This window comes from Delphinus delphis, chromosome 3 (assembly GCF_949987515.2).
Source record: "Delphinus delphis chromosome 3, mDelDel1.2, whole genome shotgun sequence".
Lineage (NCBI taxonomy): Eukaryota > Metazoa > Chordata > Mammalia > Artiodactyla > Delphinidae > Delphinus > Delphinus delphis.
The window spans coordinates 27,684,888-27,706,829 of record NC_082685.1 but is presented as its reverse complement, the minus strand read 5'-3'; the positions used below and the strand labels follow the sequence as shown (position 1 = coordinate 27,706,829).

Here is a 21,942-nt window from a genome sequence, read left to right as displayed (position 1 = left end):
ACTAGCCAACTGCAACCATGCGGGAGCACTGGCCACCGTCTCTGGGCCTCCTGTTCTTTCAAAAGAAGGATGAAATTTGCATTTTTATGTGAAATCCCTGTATTTGTGGATGCTTTTTGGAGATGTTGGCAACTAATTCAAGAAACTGTTGCATCCTAGGGCTTTGATCTGTACCTAAGGTGTAAAGCACTTCTCAATAGTTTCTTTGCCAGTGAAAAACAAACAGCAACAACAAAACCCAGCAAGGAACTTGTACGAATAGATGAAAAACCTGTTTCTTTGTTTTCTCTTTGCAGACTGGTATAGGGGATACCTTCTAAAGCACAAAATGTTGCAGGTGAGGTCAATTTGTTTTTATTTGGGACAATATTGGATGTCTGTACATGACCCTGCCAGCCCCCTGGGCACTCATCTCCCACTGTTGCTCCTCTGCAGACTGATTCCATTCCTCCCTCCTTGTGTCCTGTGATTTCCTCGCTGTGCCTCAGTGCCTTCCCCTTTCACTCATTCTTTAAGGTCAACCTCCAGAGCTCTCTTCTCCCTGAAACTTTTCCTAATATGCCAGTCACATATGATTTTTCGAGTCCTGTGGAATCGTGCATTTTTTATTTGAAATTTATCTCCTACTGCCTTTCTTTAGCATTGCTTGGGGCATTCATCATTTCCTCACCTATGTGTGCAACATGACTCAGAAGGGACAGGTCCAGTCTCCGCCCTCAGGGAGTTCCCCTGCCCCAGCCCCACAGCACACCGCCATCTCCATGGGAGCAAGCGCCTGCTTTGCTCATCTCTCTACATCTCACAGTGTCTAGCGCAGTGACCGGATGTCCCCAGTGTACACGCTGGCTGAATTTATGAAGGAATTTCCAAGTAGTTGATCAACTTCTCTTAACGGAGCTAAGCTTATAGAGCAAGGAAATAATAGATGCTTTTTCCTTCCTCCATCCTGAACAATAAAATAAATCCAGAGAGAAAGAGATCTCAAATCAAAGCAACCCATATGCAACCAGGGACACTGTTGCCTCAGGACCTGACCTTTCCTGACTGTGAAGGGTGGCTGCTGTCCCGGGCAGGAGAGGTGAGAGGCAGAACGCTATTCTCCCTTAGAGTGAGTCTTTCAGGCACTCCAGCCTTGCCCATCTGATAGGGTGAGTGTCCGCAATGGGGTTGGAGCATCCTTTGGAATCTAGGGCTACTGTGGGATCCTGAACAACTGATAAAGAACTGGAGAGGAACCAGACCTGAAAGAGTAGATTTGGCACCTACCACTTGTTCTCTTGGACTGAGATTATTCCTGTAAAGTTTTTACCAGCTAGCAGCTTTTGGAAAAATCATGAAGACCTGGGGTCAGTTTTTTTCTGTAGGGACAGGTCATGCTATCTCACCTTGTCTTATCTTATCCCCAACAGGGCATTTTTCCTAAATCCTTTATCCACATCAAAGAAGTGACAGTGGAGAAAAAAAGGTATTTGCCACCCTTCCCCACACTTGACCCTCCAGTGGCTCGTGGATGTCACTGTCCTGTCTGCTCTGAAAACCTGACTGGGCAGATGTGAAGGATGCCCAGCCGATCCGCCTTCCTTGTGCTGTTTATTTATCTTCTTTCCCTCACTGGATGGGAGACCCAATGCAGATTGATTCGTGTTCAGATCTGATTCTGAGGGGGTTTTAGTAAATTTGGAGAATCACACTTTTCACTGGCAGCTGCCTTTGAACTGAATTAAAGTAGATTACTCCTGAATAATGAGCTTGGAGGGCCCACCCGATGAAGGAGGACATTAAAAAGGAAGTCCCTTGCATCTGCATAATGTAATTGGTGTAGACATTAGAGGCGGTTTAGTCTCCTGCCAGGAAGGCCCCTCTCAGCAGCTGTAGCTTAATGCAAATTTGCCAACATCTTATCTTGTTAGCACCTGGGTCTCAATTTCACACCAGTTTCTCTCCCACCTTAAATAGAAATATCGAGAACATTATTCCTGCAGAAATTCCTCTGGCACAAGAAGTGACAACGACACTTTGGGAATGGGGCAGCATCTGGAAACAGCTCTACGTGGTAAGACTCAAAACCCTGCTCCCTGGGATGGAAGCTTCTTGCAGTTTTTGGCTTGGTTCAAATATGGAATTTAGCCTTGACATAGTATAGCAAACAGTATGAGGCTATCAAGGCCCAGAGAAGTTAGGTGACTTTCTCAAAGCCATACAGCGAGCTAGTGACAGAGCCATAGTGAATGGGCATCTGGTGTGATCCTTCTGTTTTTTTTAAACTACTGAAAAAGTCATCAAACTTGAGTATGCTTAAGAATCACCTCGAAAGCTATTAAAAATACAGCTTCCTTCAATGGGGCTCTGCATTTTAATAAACTTAGAGATTTTGATTTGGTGGTCTGCCGATAACACGTTGAGAAATACTGTTCTCGTATATTAATTAACTAATGACTGTTGTCCTCAGATCTATGAGGGAGCTTTGACCCTGGAAAACAAAGAGCGTGTTTTATACGAGTTTTCCCTGTATTGAAGTAAATCTAATTTAAAATCCTCCTTTGATGTTTCTAAAACTAATGAAAGTGAGCAGCTAAGAAAACCATTAAACTGAGAGTGAAAATGTCGACCAAGGCTCACTGCATATTTGTTACAGCATCGTGTACACCTGCTGTTGCACACGCTCTGTTTGTGGAGTCACATTTTATGGTCATAAATGTTGACTCCCATGTGGATATTTCATCATATATGGTAATGGGCATATTCAGTTACCATTCTATAAGTTTCCCAAAGGTTGTTAGGACAGTTTAGGGGGCAAACAGCAGACTTGAGGCTAAAGTGATTTATTATTTATTTCTACCACCCCTTTTACACATCACATACACAGGCACCGTGGAAGCTTGGCATTTTCCTTAAGAAATCTTTGAATTGCAAGTCCATCATGCCCTTTACCCTAGTAAAGTGATCCTTAAACCTCCAGTTTCATGATTCTTACCATATCTGCATACCACCCATGAAGTATTTACTTAAAACCTAAGTTGTCTCCCTTTTTAGTAAACTTAAATGACTTACATAAGGAACTTTACAACATACTGTGTCATTCCAACAATCCTCCAACTCTCCAACACCAACTGGATGCCCTATAATTCAATTCAATTCAGTTCTAACACTGACTCCCCAGAGTTTAAGGGCTCAGTTCTACACGACTGCCCTCTCTTCAGATGCCAGTTGCAAGTCCCAGGTCCCAGGCTCCCCACACATCTGTCCAACTTGGTACAAATTCGGGGACTCCCACAACACCCCTCCAACCTCACCTCAGGTTCCGTGTGTCCTTAGAACAACTCATAAAACTCAGGAAAGTACTACTTTTACAGTTTTATTATAAAGGATACAACTCAGGAACAGCCAATGGAAGAGAGACACAGAGGAAGGTACTGGGGTAGCGATGGGCACAGAGTTTCCGTGCCTTCCCCAGGGAAGGCGTGCCACCCTCCCAGCACATCAATATGTTTACCTTCTGGGAAGCTACTAGAACCTCGTTGTTCAAGAGTTTTTATCCGCATTTCATTACATAGGCATGATTAAATGATTGAATCAAGTTCCAACCCTTCTAACCTCCCTGGAGGTTGGGGGTTGGAGCTGGAAGTTCCAACCCTCTGACCACATGGTTGGTTCCTCTGACAGCCAGCCCCCATTCTTGAAGCTCTCTAGGACTCATCTCATTAGCACAGACTCAGGTCTGGTCAAAACAGGCTCGTTGTGAATAAGAAAAGACACATCTATCACTTAGAAAATTCCAAGCATTTTAAGAGCTCTGTGCCAGAAACTGGGGAGAAAGACCCAATAGGTATATATACTTTTATCACTTCACACGTGCTTCCCAAATGCACAGTCAAAAGCTCTTGGCACAGTTAGAACATTATTCAGATAAATACACGAAAACAAAACAATGTCATCGAGTAGTACCTGTCAAAAGCTCGGAGCCAAAGAACTTCTCTCTCTTTTTGTTAAAAAAAAAAAAGAAATTAACAAATGTGAGAGAGGGGTTAAAGTCATATTGCCATGAAACTGCAACTTTCTCTTGCCCTTAAACAGAAGGATGGGAAGAGACTAGAGGAGAATCACCATATGGGTCCCTAATATGTGTCTTTGTACCACCAAAACCATCTCATGTCCCTTGGGTTGTATGCATGTTACACTTGGGGGAACACTGCCCTAGAAACAGGCCTTCTGCACCAGAGCAGTGGCCCTGGTTCTCAGCCTTAAAGGGCCTGGCCTCTGAGACCTGCATTGCAGCAGATGTTCTTGGCATTCCTATTCAACATGTAACTTCTTGGATAAGAGTCAGAAATAACCCCTCTTTTTTTAAACCAGGAAGTGATTGGCATTATTACTTTTGCTTTTGAGAAACGCCTGTGGCCCTGGGGGAGGAAACATGTCAATGACTCAGACCACCACCCAATCCCTTCACAGCTGGGTAGGGGCCAAGAGAGGCACTCGAGCCATGGCCCCTGAACATGCATGCTTGCCTTTGGCCCAGTTTGCCAGATGGAGGCCCAAGACCTTCGGTGCAGGTGACTGCGATTGTTTCCTGTTTCTGCTCCTAGGCCAGCAGAAAGGAGCGGTTCCAACAGGTGCAGTCCATGATGTACGACCTGATGGACTGGCGGTCACAGCTCCTCTCAGGAACTTTGCCCAAGGACGAGCTGAAGGAACTGAAGCAGAAAGTCACATCCAGAATTGACTATGGCAACAAGTAACGTCTCTTTCCTCCAAAAAGATGTTTTCTTTCCCCACCCACCCCACTTCTTCCCTTTCTCCCTATGAGAAGCTAGGTTTCATTTTTAGATGCGAGTTTGCCACTTTCTATTTGGGAGAAGGCTGTTACCAACGACCGTGCTTGTGTGCCTTTGCTATCACCCTCGTGGGACCCAGGGACGTGCAAGCGGAGAGAGGCTTGCTTGTCCAGTGGTTATTAGCCGGCTAGAGATTCAGGACACTCATTTAACCTACTTCCAAGGGGCTGGGGAGCACAGTCATGCTGGTTCACTTTCGGCTTAGTTGTCATTTTATTCCTGCATTTACAAAGCTCTCTCTTAAGTCCCAATGTGAGACTTAATGTCCCTTCCTCGTCCTACATTAATCTAAGCCACATGCCATCAGCTAACTCATATGCACAGTTGCAAAAGCATTTCCTCAAAGGGAAAGAAGCAGAAATTGGTTAGTTTGAATGCTGTGAAGTTAAGGAGAGTGTGAAACAATTTTTTGAGGCAGGACAATGCACTAATAATAATAGTAATGAAAATAACATTATAACTAACACTAACACCTAATCCAAGCTTATCATGCACCAGTCTTTAGCTTTGTGTTTCACATCCATTGTCTTATTTTTTTTTTTCATTTTTATTTATTTTTTGGCTGTGTTGGGTCTTTGTTGCTGTGCGTGGCTTTCTCTAGTTGTGGTTTGTCGCGGTGTGCAGGCTTCTCATTGCGGTGGCTTCTCTTATTGTGGAGCACAGGCTCCAGGCGCACGGGTCTCAGTAGCTGTGACTCGTGGGCTCTAGAGCGCCGGCTCAGTAGTTGTGGTGCACGGGCTTAGTTGCTCCGCGGCATGTGAGATCTTCCCGGACCAGCACTCAAACCCGTGTCCCCTGTACTGGCAGGTGGATTCTTAACCACTGCACTACTATTAATTTTTATAACAACTCTATGAGGCATGCAGTTTTAGTATCCTCATTTTTTCAGATGAAGAAGCTGAGGCTCTTAAAGAGGTTAACTAACAGGTCCAAAGTCACATAGCTAGTAAATGGCAGAACCAGAATTTAGACCAGGCAATCTGACTCTAGAGCCCCTGGGCCTCACCATTATATACTAGTTGGATAACATTTGAGAACTGTAAAGGCCCTTCCCGTCCTGATTATGTGAGTGCTCTCCAAACATCCTACTTACTTGTTTATTCATCCCAACAACAAACATGTATTAAGCGCTTATGATTGGCCTGATTTCCTGCTAGGGTTTTTGAGGCCACAGAAATAAAAGTTCCTGTACACTAAGGGACCACAGTCCAGTTAAGAGTGAGCTACAAGTAAACTATTGATATGTATTGTGGTAACTTTGATGGCTTAGGAGGCAAGAGCATTCTTAATTCAATTTGGAGAAGGAAGTCAAGGAAAGCTTCCTGGAGGAGGTGACCACAGTTAAATTTTGAAAGATAAAGAAGTGTTAAGTAGGTTTTTAAAAAAAGGGAGGCTGAGAGTGCATGAGAAAACATAGCATGTTCAGAAGACTGCAAAGTGGATCAGAAGCCTGGAACATAGGGCCTGAGTGGGAAATGGAAAGAGCCTATTAAGTGGGAATAAAAAAAGAAATTTTCCCAGCAGCCAGGCTTCCTTGCCTTTGTCACACGCACTAGGAAGATGATCCAAAGAGGAAAGCCAATGGGTCCAACTTATGGCTGATTCCCATCCCAGGGGCACGATCCCTCCGCTGGTTCCCCTGCTGGCAGCTGGCAGGCGAGTCCAAATCTGCTTATTGTGCTCATCATCCCAAAGTGACAGGAAGGGTTTGCTCTGCAGCTGTTGCTGCCATTGGTACAGTGATATCTTTAGCTGAGCATGGTTGCAGCTGGGACGTGGGAACTGAGGACGTTTTGCTGCTTCGCAGTAATGGCGTCTGTGACCTTCAGATGTTTCCTCATGGGGGCTTCTGACAATAAGGACCAAGGATGGAAAAAATGGTCACCACTCTTAGGAAGCCTTCCCTGATTTTCCTCCACCCCCCCTGGCTGGGTTAGGCACTCTTGCAGGCCCTTAGCACCCTGACCAGTAATTACCTCCTTACCGGCCTGTCTCCCATGCTGTTTTGGGAGCTCCTCTAAGGCAGATGCATTTCTATGTGCTGGGCATAGGATCTGCATGCAGTAGGTGAATGGTGGTGAAAGGAGAAAGAGGATCCTCCCTAAATCAGCCTCCCTCCACAGCATCGCCTGGATCAGCACCGTGCTTTCAGTTTCAGTCAGTTGCCTTTGGGGAAGTGAGAGACATCCTCGGAGACAGAGGCCCTGAGCTAAGGGGCCCCTTGTTTCTTGCTTCACTTCCCTGATGACTTCAGCTGGAAGTGAGAGAGATTTGTGCACCTTAAATTAATATAGGCCTGGTGTCTTGGGGGTTCAGAGCTCTGATATGGGATAGGCAGCTTCCTGAAAACCAGAAGGCCAGATTTCAGGTCAGAGTGTCAGGAACAGCAAGAGGACCATCAGCCTCAGGCTGTGAGAGTCAGGGAAGCAGGACTCTGAGTCTTGGAGGACTGGTCAGAATCAGCCTGTTTCTTCCCCCAGAAATTCCATTCCTTCCTTCAGCCATCAAACTTTTGTCGAGCACCCGAGAGGCCCTCAAGACACAGACATTTACAAAATACAGCCTCTCTATGCAACAACAACAAAAGGCAAGCAAAGAGAACTAATAATAACTTTCTGAGTGCTTACTGTCTGCCAGGTACAGTTTTAAGCACTTTCCATGCATTAACTCGGTTAAGTCTCGCGACAACTCTGTGAGGCAGGTACTATTATCATCCCTATTTCTTAGATGAGGAAATGGAGGCTCACAGGCTGATTCGGTCATTTTGCCCAAGATGCACTGGAATTTGAACCAGGTAGCTTGGCTCCAGAGTTCAAGCACTTAACCACTGCATTCTACTGCCTCCTGTGGACTATGAGGATTAGTAAGAGAAAGAGAAGTAAGCAGACAGTTGAGTAAGAAGTCACGCGTTTCATGAGAGGAGGAAGCGTGAACAAGAGGGTGGGAGGAGACAGGGCAGGGTGTGACACCTGACCTGCATCACACAACACTGGCAGGAATTATTAGGTGAAGAAATTTAGAGAAAGAGAGAGAAGTTGAGAGGAGCTGAGAGATGAGCATGAATATGGAGAGGAAGGTAGACAGGGGCTGGAATCTCGAGGGCATGAATACCAGGTGGAAAAGTTCAGATTTGTCCAGAGAGCGATGGGGAGCCACAGAAAAAGCCATTTCTGTTTTCTTCACCTTAAAAATTTTTATTTTTTTGAAAAAGGCATACAGTGAGGACTTCCTCCCCTGCCCTCGTCTTGGGTTCATTTTATCACTTTCTTGAACAGAGAGAGCAGTGGGGCTACCTTCTAAGGAGAAACTGTCAAAATGCTCAGTTCTCCAAAATGAATGGTTTGCTGTCCTATTGGGAAGAAGCCTCTCCTGATCTTGGGTCATGGGAATCCCATCAATCCTGCCCCTTGTCTACTAAAGCTTCCAAGTTTCAAATGAAACTGGTAATGGACAAGCTCTTTGGTGTCCAAGGAGTGAGGAACCCTCAAATGATTCCTTCAAATCTCAAGACAGCTGGACCCGGGAGAATGTTTTATTCATACATTTTAGAACCGAATCCACTTTGATAAATTTTGAAGAGAAAGGAGCTAGAGAGATGTCGGCATTAAATTACGTATTGGCTGTGCTTTGTCTTTTCCCAGGTCGTGAGAGCCTCTGCTCAGCATTAGTTGAATACATTTCTTCCCCCTTAGCATTGCCCGTTCAGCAGCATGGCTGTGCAACATTATGAGTCATATCTAGTTGGAAGTTAATTTCCTAATGAATGTGGACAAATGGGTGAACTTTGGCTCCCTTCTGTTTGCATTTGGATGACATGAGAGATGTGCCTCTTAATCCAGTTGACAAATAAGAGATGAAAACGTAGTCTCCTTCATCTGTCCTTGCTGCCCTGACCCTGTCTGGTGCTTGGCGGTACTGGTGCCTAAGCAGGACCACCGTTGTTCCTCTCAGAGTCTCCATCAGCCCACCGCCCCCTCCCCTCTTTGTATGGACAACTGAGGTCCTCCATGTCAACATCAGATGCAAAAGCAGCTTCAGGTTAGGACCTGTGCAAACATAACCCCTGTCCACAAACCCAGTGCTGCCTCTAAGAGCCTCCTGTCTTGAAAGTATACCATAAAGGTTAAGAGTGCAGACTAGGATGCCATATTACTTTTTACTAGCTATGTGACCTGGAGTAAATTATCCTCAGTCTTTTCTTCATCTGTAAAATGCAGGTATTAATAGTACTTCCCTCACAGCGTTGTTACAAGAGTTAAATGCCTTAATATGTGTGAAGAATTTAAGGTACCGCTTATCGCAAGTGCTGTGTGACTATTTTGCTGTTACTAGTATCATTGATGCCAATCAGAATGGCAGATGCAGTTGAAACAAATCAATACCAAACAGGGAAAATCTTGTGACCTGGAAGTCACAGAGCTAAAGAGCACACTGTGGGTAACAATGGATATATGTGAGATTTCTCCCCCAACGACTATTTTCAAGGTACCATTGAATAAGCGATACATGAATACCTTCTCTGCATATGTATTATATATCATACTATATTATGTTATGTTATATAAACATTAAATAGAGATAAGGCAAAATTCTCCCTTGGCCCCTCCACCCCTCCTAGTCCCAGTGCCCTGCCTCTCCTCACAGGCACGCATGTTGGTAGTTTGGTGCATTTTGTCCATACCTTTCTCTCTGTACATGCACCCAGGTAACATACCTGCCTTGGTTTCTTTGTTTGCTTGTTTTTTACTTAAAACACACTGTATGCATCTTTCCATGCTTGATTTTTTTCTTCACTAATACATATCATTAAACGTATCAAAACTATATCATATTTTTAAAACCCAACTACATAGAATTCCATTACAGATGACAGTTTGTCATTCCGCCTTTGACTGACATTTTAGTGTTTTTCAACACTTTGCTGATGCAACACACATCCTTGTTCATTGTTTTTCTAAGTTCAGTATCACAGGAAATACACATTAAAATTTTCTTAGTACACACTACCACAGTACCTCCCAGAAAGGCTGAGCTATATCAGTGTGACTCCCAGCTGTGTGCAAGGCTGTCTGTATAGAGCTGTGCTATGGGAGCCTATGATCCTTAGAAATCAGGTGAGCTTTCTGGTAGAAACTTCTCACCAACATTCTACAGGCTTCAACCTCCCTTGATTTATCATCTCACATTTTTGCTTTTCAGAATCCTTGAGCTTGATCTGATTGTCAGAGATGAAGATGGAAATATCTTGGACCCTGATAATACCAGTGTCATCAGCTTGTTCCATGCACACGAAGAAGCGACTGATAAAATCACAGAGCGTATCAAGGAAGAGATGGTGAGCTTTGTGAACTAGGCTTGGCCAAGTCAAGCAGGCTTTAGCACGTCATAAGCTTAAAATAATAAGCTCATTAACCAGACTGTATATTATTCAAAGGGACATCTGTCCTATGACCTGAGATCATCAGTAACCACATGCATTTTATTGTGTTTTTTTTTTTTTTTTTTTTTTTTTTTTTTTTTTTTTTTTGGGTACGCGGGCCTCTCACTGCTGTGGCCTGTCCTGTTGCGGAGCACAGGCTCTGGACGCACAGGTCCAGTGGCCATGGCTCACGGGCCCAGCCTCTCCGCGGCATGTGGGATCTTCCCGGACCGGGGCATGCACCCGTGTCCCCTGCATCGGCAGGCGGACTCTCAACCACTGTGCCACCGGGGAAGCCCCTATTGTGTTTTTGTACTTGGATCTTGATTCATTCCACAACCAGCCCCCAGGTGGTTTAATGCCAGGCAAGTTTCCTGTTCTCACGGACCTTTTATATTCCAGAGAGGAAAAAAGAAGAAATGTTAAAAATGTAAATAATTCCAGATGGCGATAAGTTTCTAAAAGGCAATCAATTAGTGTTATGTGAATCGGAGTGAATCAGGAGCTATTTTAAAAGGTACCATCAGGAAAGGCCCCTCCCAGGAGGGACATCTGAGATGACACTTGTATAATGTGAAGGCAGCAGGCCTGGGAAGATCTGGGGACAAGATGTTCAGTGCAGGGGGATCAGCAAGTGCAAAGGCCCCGAGATAGGACTGAGTTTTGAATGTTCAAGGAGTAGGAAGGTCAGTATGGATGGGCCATAATGAACAGTGGAAGAGTGAAGGCAATGCTTTGGAGAGGTAGGTAGCAGGAGCCAGTTCTCATAGGACCTAACGGTCATAGGGAAGAGCTAAAATATTATTCCAGCTGTGGTAAGAAGCCAATAAAAGATTCCAAGGAAACAATCTTTACAAGGTTAACATAATCTGATTTATATTTTTGAAAAGTATTTTATCCACTGTGTATTGTTTGAAAGCAACTTTATTTTTAGCTCTACTGAGATATAATTTTCATACAATAAAATTAATTCATTTAAAATTACAGTCTAATGGATCTTATTAATACATAGTGTTGGGCAGACTCTACCGCAATCAAGGTATAGAATAGCTCCATGATCCTAAAAGTTTCTTTGAGTTCCTTTGCAGTCAACCCCCTTCCCCAGTCCCAAGCCCCAGGCAACCCCTTTTGTGACTATATTTTGTCTTTTCTAGAATTTAATAAAAATGGAATCATATGTCTTTTTTTATAAATTTATTTATTTATTTAATATATATTTTTTATTTTTCGCTGTATTGGGTCTTCGTTGCTGCATGTGGGCTTTCTCTATTTCCGGCGAGTGGGGGCTATTCTTCGATGGGGTGTGCGGGCTTCCCATTGCGGTGGCTTCTCTTGTTGTGGAGCACGGGCTCTAGGTGCGTGGGCTTCAGTAGTTGTGACACGTGGGCTCAGTAGTTGTGGTGCACGGGCTTAGTTGCTCTGTGGCATGTGGGTTATTCCTGGACCAGGGCTTGAACCTGCATCCCCTGCATTGGCAGGTGATTCTTAACTGCTGCACCACCAGGGAAGTCCCATATGGTTTTTGTGTTTGACTTCTTTTACTCAGCATGCTATTTTTGAAGTTCGTGTTGTTGTATGTATTAATGTTTTTTCCTTTTCATTGCTGAGTTGCTATACCATTGACCAGTTGCCAATGGTATATATCATTGATCAGTTGTTGAATATGTGGGTTGTTTCTAATTCAGGGCTATTATAACTAATAACACTATGAATATTTTCATATAAATCTTTGTGTGGGCATATGATTTTATTCTTTCTGGATAATAATCGTTGGAGCATATGATAAGTACATATTTAACTTTTTCAGGTACCAACATACTATTTCCCAAAAGGCCTGTACAATTTTGCATTCCCATCAGCAATCTATGGGAGTGCCAGTTCCTCTACATTCTTGTTAGCACTTGATATTGTCAGTCTTTTAACTTTAGCCATTCTAGTGGTTGTGTAGTGGTATCTCACTGTTGTTTTGAATGTCCCTGAATGACTAGTGATTTTGAGCATCTCTTCATGTGCTTTCTGGCCTAATTTACCATTTGTATCTTTTTTTTGTGAAGTGTCTGTTCAGATACCTTGCCCATTTTCATTGGGTTGATTTTCTTGACATTGAGTTGTAAGAATTCTTTGTATATTCTGGATACAAATTCTTTATCAGATACATGTTTTGCAAATAAATTTTCTCCCGGTGTGTACCTGGACTTTCAGTTTCTTAAATGTGTCTTTCAAAAAGCAAAATTTTCAGTTTTGATAAAGTCTGTTTAAGCATTTTTTTTCTTTTATAGTTTTTGCTTTTTATGACACTAAACTTTATGTGGAAGTCTGGGTCATTTGTGGTATTTCCCAGGATCAAGGCCAAGAGAGTCAAAGTGACTTGGTTCAGACAACAGGAACTTTTGGTGGAAGGCCTGGATATAATGCTGAAATCTTTAGGCTTGAAACTTACATGATTCTTAATATTCAGGGCCATCTTTCTGTTGTTCTAAGTGGTGCTGGGCTAATTTTCTCCATTTTCCTCCCTTTTCCTTCCACCTCTCAGTCAAAAGATCAGCCTGATTATGGAATGTATTCCCGGATCTCCTCATCCCCTACCCACAGCCTCTATGTCTTTGTGAGAAACTTTGTGTGCAGAATTGGGGAAGACGCTGAGCTTTTCATGTCCCTCTATGACCCCAACAAGCAAATGGTCATAAGGTAAGTGTTCAACATTGCCTGACTTCTCTGTATTCGGGAGGTTGGAGTCGGCAGAGCTCAGAGTGCCTTTTCCTTCCGCCATCACTTGTGGAGAAATTCCCACCCAGTAGAGAAACAGTCTAGCTGAGAATGTGGAAATAACTTCTTTTAGGGTGTGGGAGTCAGGTGGAAATGTTACTTTCACCACTTTTTTTTTTTCCCAGAGTAGGGTTATGGTTACACCGTAGGGTTTTGTAAACAGTTCTTTGATTACTGGAAAACAACCAGAAATAACAAGATTCAGACAGGTAGCACTGAATAGAATAAAAATACCTATTTTAAAAGGAGAGTTAAGAAATGAATAGTGAAAACGCCCTGTCCTCAATGGCAGGCTAAGAGTGTGGGCTCTGGAATCTGTGTGGGTTCACATCGTGCCCCCACCATTTACTCTTTCTTAACCTTGGGCACGTTGTTAATCTTTCTTAAGCCTGAGTTTCCCATTTGCAAAATGTAGATGTCAACCTCACGGGGTCATTTCTTTTAGTTAGACTTTAATAAGTAAAAGCACAGGAAGCACAGGGCCTGGCACATGGTGCTCCAAGTGGCAGTGGTTATCATTGTTACTACCTTAATTAATTGTTCTTGGAAATGGAAAAAGTAAGGGAACTTCCAGGTACCTCAGCTCGAAGAAGGGAAAACACGTTTGGGAATCTCCAGAGGAAAGACTTTGATGTACTTCTGGCCCCCACCACCAGCCCTGGCGTCTGCTTATGGCTCAGTCCATCCTTCCTCCCAGGTGACCACTGCCTGTCCCCTCCAGTGGGGTTCTGAGCCAACACGTGGTCCTGTATTTGAGATCCCAGTTAACGCAGTACAGTGGAGCTGGAGCATGATCCTTCTGCTTCTATGGAGAAAATGATATCTTCTTACCTTGGTTGTGTTGATGATTAAAGGAGATAACATATAGTTCCTACTGAATTATAAAATTCACTTTAGAAAATAATGGCTCTCATGGAGACATTTAGTAAACATAGAGGGGCTGTCCATCTAAGAAGACGGAACTGAGGTCTGTATATGATCTCACATAATCGTCATTACTCCCTGTGATTTGGGTGAGAAAATGAGGCTCAGAGAGGTCAGGTGACTTGCTCAAAGGCACATATATTTATAAATGGCGGAACTGAGCTGTTCACCCAAGTCCATCTGACTCCGAAGATAAGCTAGTTTCCAGTTTTAGTCTGTCACCAAGGAAAGAGTTGTATCAAATATCCTCAGTGGTTCTCACCAGGGTCTTAGCACTGTTGCGGTGGAAAGCTATTCTTTATAGCAAACTTAAATCCCTAATTTAAAGAATGAGCCCAGCTCATCTGGCTAGGCCTCAGCAGACACTGTGAACAAGTGTACCTGCTCCCTTAGAACCCACTTTGAGATGGTCTGCGTGTCATAGGCCCCTTGCTGTTCCCTGTCAGCTGCTCCAAGGCACCTGTGACAAAGATCCCAAAAGCACTCCCTGCCTCTCAGAAAACACAAAGATTCCTCGTGGCTGAATTGACAAGGGTGCCTGGCCTGCTGGCTCATCTAAGTGATGGATGGCCTGAACCAGCCCTGTGGAGGGAGGCAGTGGATCAGTGAGGTGGCAGCTCTGTTCCCCGATGCGCCACACCGAATGATGCGCTCGATGGGGCATGCCTGAGTGATGCCTCTGAGAGTGCCAGAGACACTCTCCCGAGGGAAGCCCTCGGGAGAGTGAGGGCTGAGGAGGAAGGGGACAAAGGGGCAGAACCCTGCCCCCTCCCCCGCCCCAAGGATTAAAAAAAAAGTAGAAAACAAAGAAAGAAGAGAAGAGGCATGATACAGGAAAGGGGCAGGGGAACGTGGAAGCACTCCCCCAAGTCAGTCTGACTCTGGGTAGCTGTTCTCTCCCTAAGAAACCAAATTTCTCCATTCCTGCCTTCCCTAGCCAGCGTGTGCATACAGGGAGCCACAGGCAAGTTAGGGCATCCTCAGTGTGGCCCAGATGTGAGCTGGGGAGAATTTGGCTGGGACCAACCTTTCAGTATTGGGATGTACGATGGTCCGATTCCAATGGAGCCTGCAGAGATTTGGTTTGGGAAAGTTAAGATAAATTTTGGTAGTATGAAAAAGAAAGCAGTTCAGGCATCAGGCCAGTGGCAAGGCTAATTTCCAAAAGGAGCTCAAGAAAGAGTTGGAATGGTTCTCCCTCTTCCCCTGAGGAGGGTGTCATGTGGAAGAGGTCTTACCTGTCTGGGTGCCAGTAGGCCTTCAGATTTACCACCCAGGTCTTCCTGGGCAAAGATGGATGGGGCCAGCTCAGCCCTCTAATTGCTTTTCTGATTTATGATTCTCTTTCCCCTAGAAGAAAATTGCTGGTGCCTAGAGTTTAGACCTAGCAGGCTAGTTCTCTACTGGACATGCCACATGTGATTAAAGGTCCTGGGAAATACCCAGGTATTTCACTATGACAGTCCAGAAATAACCAATGGAAAATAATTAAAACAATTTGGGGGGGGGGGATGGAGCCTTGGAGACTTCTTGGTTATTTTGCTGAAAATTCCACTAAAAATTTTAGATCTTACTAAAAAAAAAAAAGTACATTTAACTTGATTAAATTTTAACCATTGGTTAATCTGGGACAGTCTTCTTTTTGTTGTAAGTTCTATTTCCCCCTTGAACCTTGCTCAGACTGCTCTTAATAGTCTTCTAGGGGTGAGTGGAGAGAAAAAAACAAGGCATCAGAGAGAACAAACCTCTAAAAAGAAGGCACTTTGCTGAATTCTCTTATTATGCCTTTTTTGGGCTGACTTGGTTTTTGAGTTTTATTTTGTTTGTATCCTGATTCAAGATAACGGGCATTTATTTAGAAGCAACTATATGCTCCTGGATGGCATGGAAAACTGAATGACTCAACTCAGCAAACTCTACCAAGCTTCTCCTAAGTTAAAGAATGCTAGGTTTCCTGATCTTGTCGATGCAGCTAGACTGACTAGTATGAACCACACAGGGTTGTGTGTATGATTGCTAGAAGATGTGTATTGATGAATGATCAGATGTCAGAACTGTGTGACTGCCCTTCATAAAACCTGTCAGTGGGTTCTTATTACTATCAGGATCAAGTCAGAATCCTTGAATGGCCTGTAAAGCCTACATGGGCTGGCCCATCTTTCTAATTTTTCTCTTACCATTTTCCCCTTGGATCTGTCTTTTAGGTGCATCAAACTCCGTCCTGTCTCAGGGCCTTTGCACACATGTTTGCTTTGCCTGAAACATTTCCCTTTCCCACTCTCTTTTTCCTGACCAACTTTATTTACATGTCACATCCTCAGCAAAGACTTCCCTAACCACCCAGCCTAGGCATGGTTCTTCTGATAATACATTCTCACAACATCCTGAACTTTTTTTTTGTAGCATGATTGCATATAAATAGTTGCCACGACTGCATTTAAATCATTACTTAAGTGTATCTCAGATAATGGCTAAGGCCCTCTATGGTCCAACACAGTGTGACATTCCTTCAAGGAAACGGTCCGACATCTAATGGATAATTTAAAATAATGCAGATCTTTACTCAATCTTGAAAGGGGAATAGGGTGGGAAGGACAAATACATTCTTAATGCCCAGCAAAACGTACAAAAATCCTTTCCCTCTCACTTCTGCCACTCTTTATCACCTCTACAGAGAATGCTGCTGCTCTTCAAAAATATTAGATAGCTGGGTTAGAATTTGCTTACTAGATGGCGGAGGGAAAGAGGTTGTGAGTACCAAGTGTTAGTAATTCCTTACCCCTGCCTGTCTAACGTCTGTCTCCCTGACGGGACTGTGATCTCCTGGAGGGAGGGACAGACATGGAGAGCCTGTCTCAGACACTCCCATGTCCCCAGTTGCCAGCTTGGTGTTGGGCTCATAGCAGAGGCTTGGTGAATATTTTTACCTTATGAATATTGAGACCCCTAGCAGTAATGGGTTGCCACCCCTCTTCCCACAGCGAGAACTACCTGGTGCGATGGGGCAGCAGGGGCTTCCCAAAGGAGATTGAGATGCTCAACAACCTGAAGGTGGTCTTCACGGTAGGTGTGCACTGTCCTCTTGTACCACATCCCATGCTCACGGACATGATCTTGGAGATGGGGCTGGTCAGGCGCTCAGGAGGGAGCGTGGCCTTGGTGCAGAGCTGTGTTCTGGGCTTTCTGTAAAAGGAAGCTATTGGGAAGATGGATCTCCTCCTTGCTCTCTCTTCCTCGCTCCCTATCTTACTCGTGTGTACCCAGTGCAGAGCACTGTGTGAACAAGCACAAGCCTCTTCCAGCAGTAATGTCTAGGTGGACTAGGTACAGCAGCTACTCTGATTTTCTGGTTGATTCATGGTTAACTTGAGTTCCTGACTTTGGTTCAGACCATCTAAAAACCTTTCCAAAATACATCAGATTAAAAAAGGCCTTCCTAGAACATTGACTGCCTTGGTAAATTAGACATTCTGAACATAATTAAGTCATAAGATGACTAAAGATCTTACGATTCCCTGGGATCATCCTTCTAAATACCAATACTCACCAGGCAAGACGTAACAGAGAAATGTTGAAATCAATTGCTATTTGGATGATTTATTTCTGAGAGTAAACTGGCTTTTTAGTTCTAGAAAGGAGAAGCAGTGGAAAGAAGGAGGTAAGAGTTTATCATTTCCAGCAGAAACCCCTCTCTTCTGTTTTCACCGAGTGGTGTTCAGAGTATGATCTTAAGATATCTGAGGATATTGGTGTTTTCTGCAAGCACCTCTGGGGAGAAGAGCATTTATGAGATTTTTCACTGTGTCACCTGTGTTAGCAAGAGAGATTACAGAGGAGGAGCGAGGGAGGGGTTTGGGCATTACAGAGTGACCGACATGCTGGATTAACCTACCTTGCTCCACAATAATTTTCCAGTTACAGGCCATTAGGTTCTATGTCTTATGTTACAATTAGATTGGAGTGCAGCTGATTTATTTTGTTCGTTATTTCCTGAAAAATGGGCTAGAGGCATGGAATAAGATCATAGATCCTAATTGCTTAGACAAAGTTTTCTTGGCATATATAAATGTGCCTCGGTGCCGTTTGTCTATTATTAGTTAGAAGGAGGAGCCTATTTATTTTCTTGATAAATAGGAGAGTCCCACGGGGCTTCCTGATTAAACCAAGAGACAGATGTTTCACAAGAGGGAGAGGGACGGGGAATCAATCAGTGGTTCATTTTGCAGAGAACCAATTCATGATGTAAACGTGCAGGAAAGGTCATCAGTAAATTTGTGTCACTCAATAATAATGAGAATGTGGTCCTGCCTTTGCGGAATTCTGCCTGTGCCACCACCTCTTCTTCACACAGCAAACGAACTTGAGAGCCTTGGTTGACTGGTTTAATGGGTTGACACTTCCTTCTCTTGAAATGATGGGAATCTTCATTTCAGGACAAGGAACGTCACGGTGCTCTAGCTTCTTTTATTGATTCAAGTGCTACCCAGTGAGCACCTACTGTGTGTAAGCTCTGTGCTGTGTCTGGGGATACAGCAGTGAGTAAGCTGATAGGCTCCTGCCCTCAGGGTGTGATGGGGGGAATTCAGAAAATAATTAAATGAATAAATAAGAGAGATCTCAGAAGGCAATCCATGCCATGCAGATAATTAAAACAGGGTGATGTGATGGCGTTTGACTGGGAATTACTTTCAGTTGGGCATCGAGGTGATGTTTTCGATATGAGATACGACTCGGCAGGCACATGCCTTGCTGGCCTCCTTTCTCCTGTCTCCGGATGTCAGCTCTTCCTAGTCTCCTCCTTGGAGGCAGAGCCCAAGAAGCTGGCACGTGGCTTGGGCTGATGGTGGCGTTTCCCTTCCGTCTGCTTTATGAGCGTTCACCCTCCGTGGCCCTGTAAGAGGAAAGCGCACATACCGCGAGGTTTCCTAAGACTTTGCCCAGTTTGGGGGTTGCTGCTAACACGTGGGGGACAAGACTGAACAGTAAAAGGAACACTGATGAATGACTAAATCAGGTAGCGCGTGTTTTAAGTTTCGTGTCTCAGCTGCCCCAAACGTCTGAGTTTTGTGAGGCCCGAGTGAGAATGATCGGGAGACACCGCAGACTGAAGCCTAGTTCTGAGATTGCCTGTTTATACACTCTCCAGAGAATGACCTGTGTTCAAGCATTTTTACTTTGCTCTCATAGCAATAAGCTTCTCTAGTACCAAGGGCCTCTGATGAGGAAGCTCTTAAAGGTCTCGTGTCTTCTTTTGAGCAAGTGAAATTTTTTCAGAGAAGAGGAGTGGAAAATGGACTTACCTAGGAATCTTAAATAGTTACCTAGTGTATTAATTTGCTAGGGCTGTCATTACAAAGTACCATAGACGGGGTGGCTTAAACAATAGAAATGTATTTTCTCACAGTTCTGGTAACTGGAAATCCAAGATCAAGGTGTTGGCAGTGTTGGTTTCTTCTGAGGCCTCTCTCCTTGGCTTGCAGATGGCCACCTTCTCCTTGTGTGTTCATGTGACTGTCCTTCTGCGTGTCTGTGTCCTAAACTCGTCTTCTTATCAGGACACGAGTCATACTGGATTAGAGCTCACCCTAATGACCTCATTTTAGCTTAATCACCTCTTTAAATGCCCTGTCTCCAAATACAGTCACATTCTAAGACATGAAGGGGTCAACATATGAGTTTGGGGGAGACATAATTCATCCCATAACATTTAGGAAGGAACCTGTCAGGTGGCAGGGCTTCTGTGTCTCTGGAATGCCTCTGAAAGATACCAATATAGATATTTCAAAAATACAAAAAATCCTAATGGGAGGAGGGAAGTAATTAGGGATGGAGGTCGTTGTGAGGGAAGCAGGACTTGAGCTGTTAAGGATGGAAAGGATTTGGATATATAGAGGAATAAGGGGTAAACTTTAGAGGTGGAGGTACAGATGTGGGGCTTAGGAAGAAAGATCTAGAGTCGAAAGTGAACATTGTGTGTTTGTGGAACAATAAAGAAATCTTTGTGACAAAAATAGAGTACTTGCATGCTGAGAATAGTGGGGAATCAGTGGGATAGGACAGCTGGAAATATATTTTGTCTAGGATATTTCATGTCAGCTGGGGAAAACTAGCACTAACAGGGTAGCAAATATCGAGCTATTAACATTGTTGCGGGGAGAGAAATGAAATGATGAACGTGGCTCGTAAAGATGAGTTTCAGGGGGATTTCAGGGTGGGTTGGAGGAAGGAGTCAGGCAGGCCAGAGAAGAGGCTGTCCCACCATCTGGATGTGAGATAATTGGAATCTCAAACTCAGCTGCCTGCTGGGCAAGGCGGGAGATGCAAATGAGTGGAGGGGCTGCCTCCATCAGAAAGCCGCCTCTCCCCTACCTTCCCTGTCTCCCTGCCCAGTGGGGAGACTTGGGAGAGTGGAGAAGCAGCTGTCCATTCCTCCAGCTTTGAAAGGACAGCCCTTGTATCAGTGAAGATTCTCCAGGGAAGTTGAACCAGGAAGATACGTAAATAGGTAGATTTGTTGTGAGGATTTGGCTCATGTGATTGTGGGGGCTGACAGGTTTGAAATCTGTAGGGCTGGACGGCAGGCTGGAAACTCAGGGAGGATTTCTATGCTCTAGTCTCGAGGCAGAATTCCTTCTTCGCTGGGAAACCTCGCGTTCTGTTCTTAAGACCTTCAACCGACTGGATGAGGCCCACCTACGTTATGGAAGGTGTGTCCTTCACTTAAAGTTAACTGATTGTAGATGCTAATCAGACCTACAAAATACCTCACAGCAACATCTAGACTAGTGTTTGATCAGGCAACTAGGCAGCATAGCCTGTCCACGTTGACACATAAACCCCCAAGCAGGAAGCTGTGGACCACTTTGAGGCCATGTCTTGTTCCCAGAGACTCTGCACACCCCTCCCTCTTCTTCCCACACCAGCCACAGTGAGAGGCTGGGGATGGCTGCTTTACCCAGGCCCTGGCTCTGATGTCAGCTGACAGGCTGCTCCCAGTACCTATGCCTGCATGAGGATTAACTCAGAAGAGAAGCGACTATTCTCTAGTGAGGCCAGGCCCAGGAATCTCTGCTCTGATGCCAACAACATGCCTTGACATCCATTCTCCAGCTGATCTGAGCTGGAAGGGGGTGCCAGGAACACCGAAGCTTTTAGATTTGAGCAGGGCACTTGAATGCTGAGGTAGTCCAGGTGGTTTCCCTTCCTGTGTGCCTTTGGATGGTGAAAGAAATGTATGGTGGTGGTTAGGTGGATGGACTTTGGTGTCAGAGTGACCGGACAGTGTCTGCAAGGACTGAGGTCATGTCCTCAGGGAAGACCCTTATCTTCTTTGTGTCTCAGTTTCCCCATATGTCAAATGGGGCTGCAGTAATAGTATTAGTGATGGGACTTCGGAGTGTTGTGAAGGATCAAATAAGACGATGATGTGTGCAACACTGAGCACAGGGCTTGAGATGTCAGCGTAGTTCACGGTTTCAGCGTTCCTCCTCCTGAGCCCACCCCTGTCCCCCTTGCAGTTAGGTGTGGCCACGGCCCTTGCTTTGGTCACTGAAATGGAAGCGGAAGTGATATGCCTCTCTTCTGGGTGGGAGCTTTAAGAGCCAGTGAGTGATTTGCCCCGTTACCTTCCCCTGCTCTGGGGACAGTGAGTGCACCTATTGTGACAGGATAGATCCTCCAGCAGCCAGGGGCCCAGAGTGAGTGAGTGGAGCCCCCGCCCATCTGCACTGGACCGGTAGCCTGAGCTGGAAGTAAACCCTGTTGTGTTAGAAGCTCAGATATTGGGGTTGTTTGGTGTCACAACAACCCAACCCCGAGTGATATACATGCATTAGGTGCTCAGTAAACGGTGATTGTTAGGATTTTTCCTTCCTCCTTTTGCCTTCTCCCTCAGAGGTGCTGAGTGATGACCAGGTGGATGGAGTCATTTGCAGCAAATGCTATTTTTGGATACATCAGCTGGTATATAGAGACGGCTACCTATACAGCTGATACTGT

The 21,942-nt window shown here is 44.6% G+C and overlaps 1 protein-coding gene across 1 annotated transcript in view; it reads left to right on the top strand.

Moving 5' to 3' along the window:
- Positions 1 to 21,942, top strand: part of DOCK2 (dedicator of cytokinesis 2) — a 408,525-nt gene that overhangs the window by 30,659 nt on the left and 355,924 nt on the right. The window contains exons 3-9 of the mRNA XM_060008407.1: positions 297 to 337; positions 1,410 to 1,465; positions 1,957 to 2,053; positions 4,587 to 4,735; positions 10,035 to 10,170; positions 12,788 to 12,942; positions 16,926 to 17,007. Of these exons, the coding sequence (XP_059864390.1) occupies positions 297 to 337; positions 1,410 to 1,465; positions 1,957 to 2,053; positions 4,587 to 4,735; positions 10,035 to 10,170; positions 12,788 to 12,942; positions 16,926 to 17,007 (716 nt within the window). The remainder of the gene's footprint in view (positions 1 to 296; positions 338 to 1,409; positions 1,466 to 1,956; positions 2,054 to 4,586; positions 4,736 to 10,034; positions 10,171 to 12,787; positions 12,943 to 16,925; positions 17,008 to 21,942) is intronic.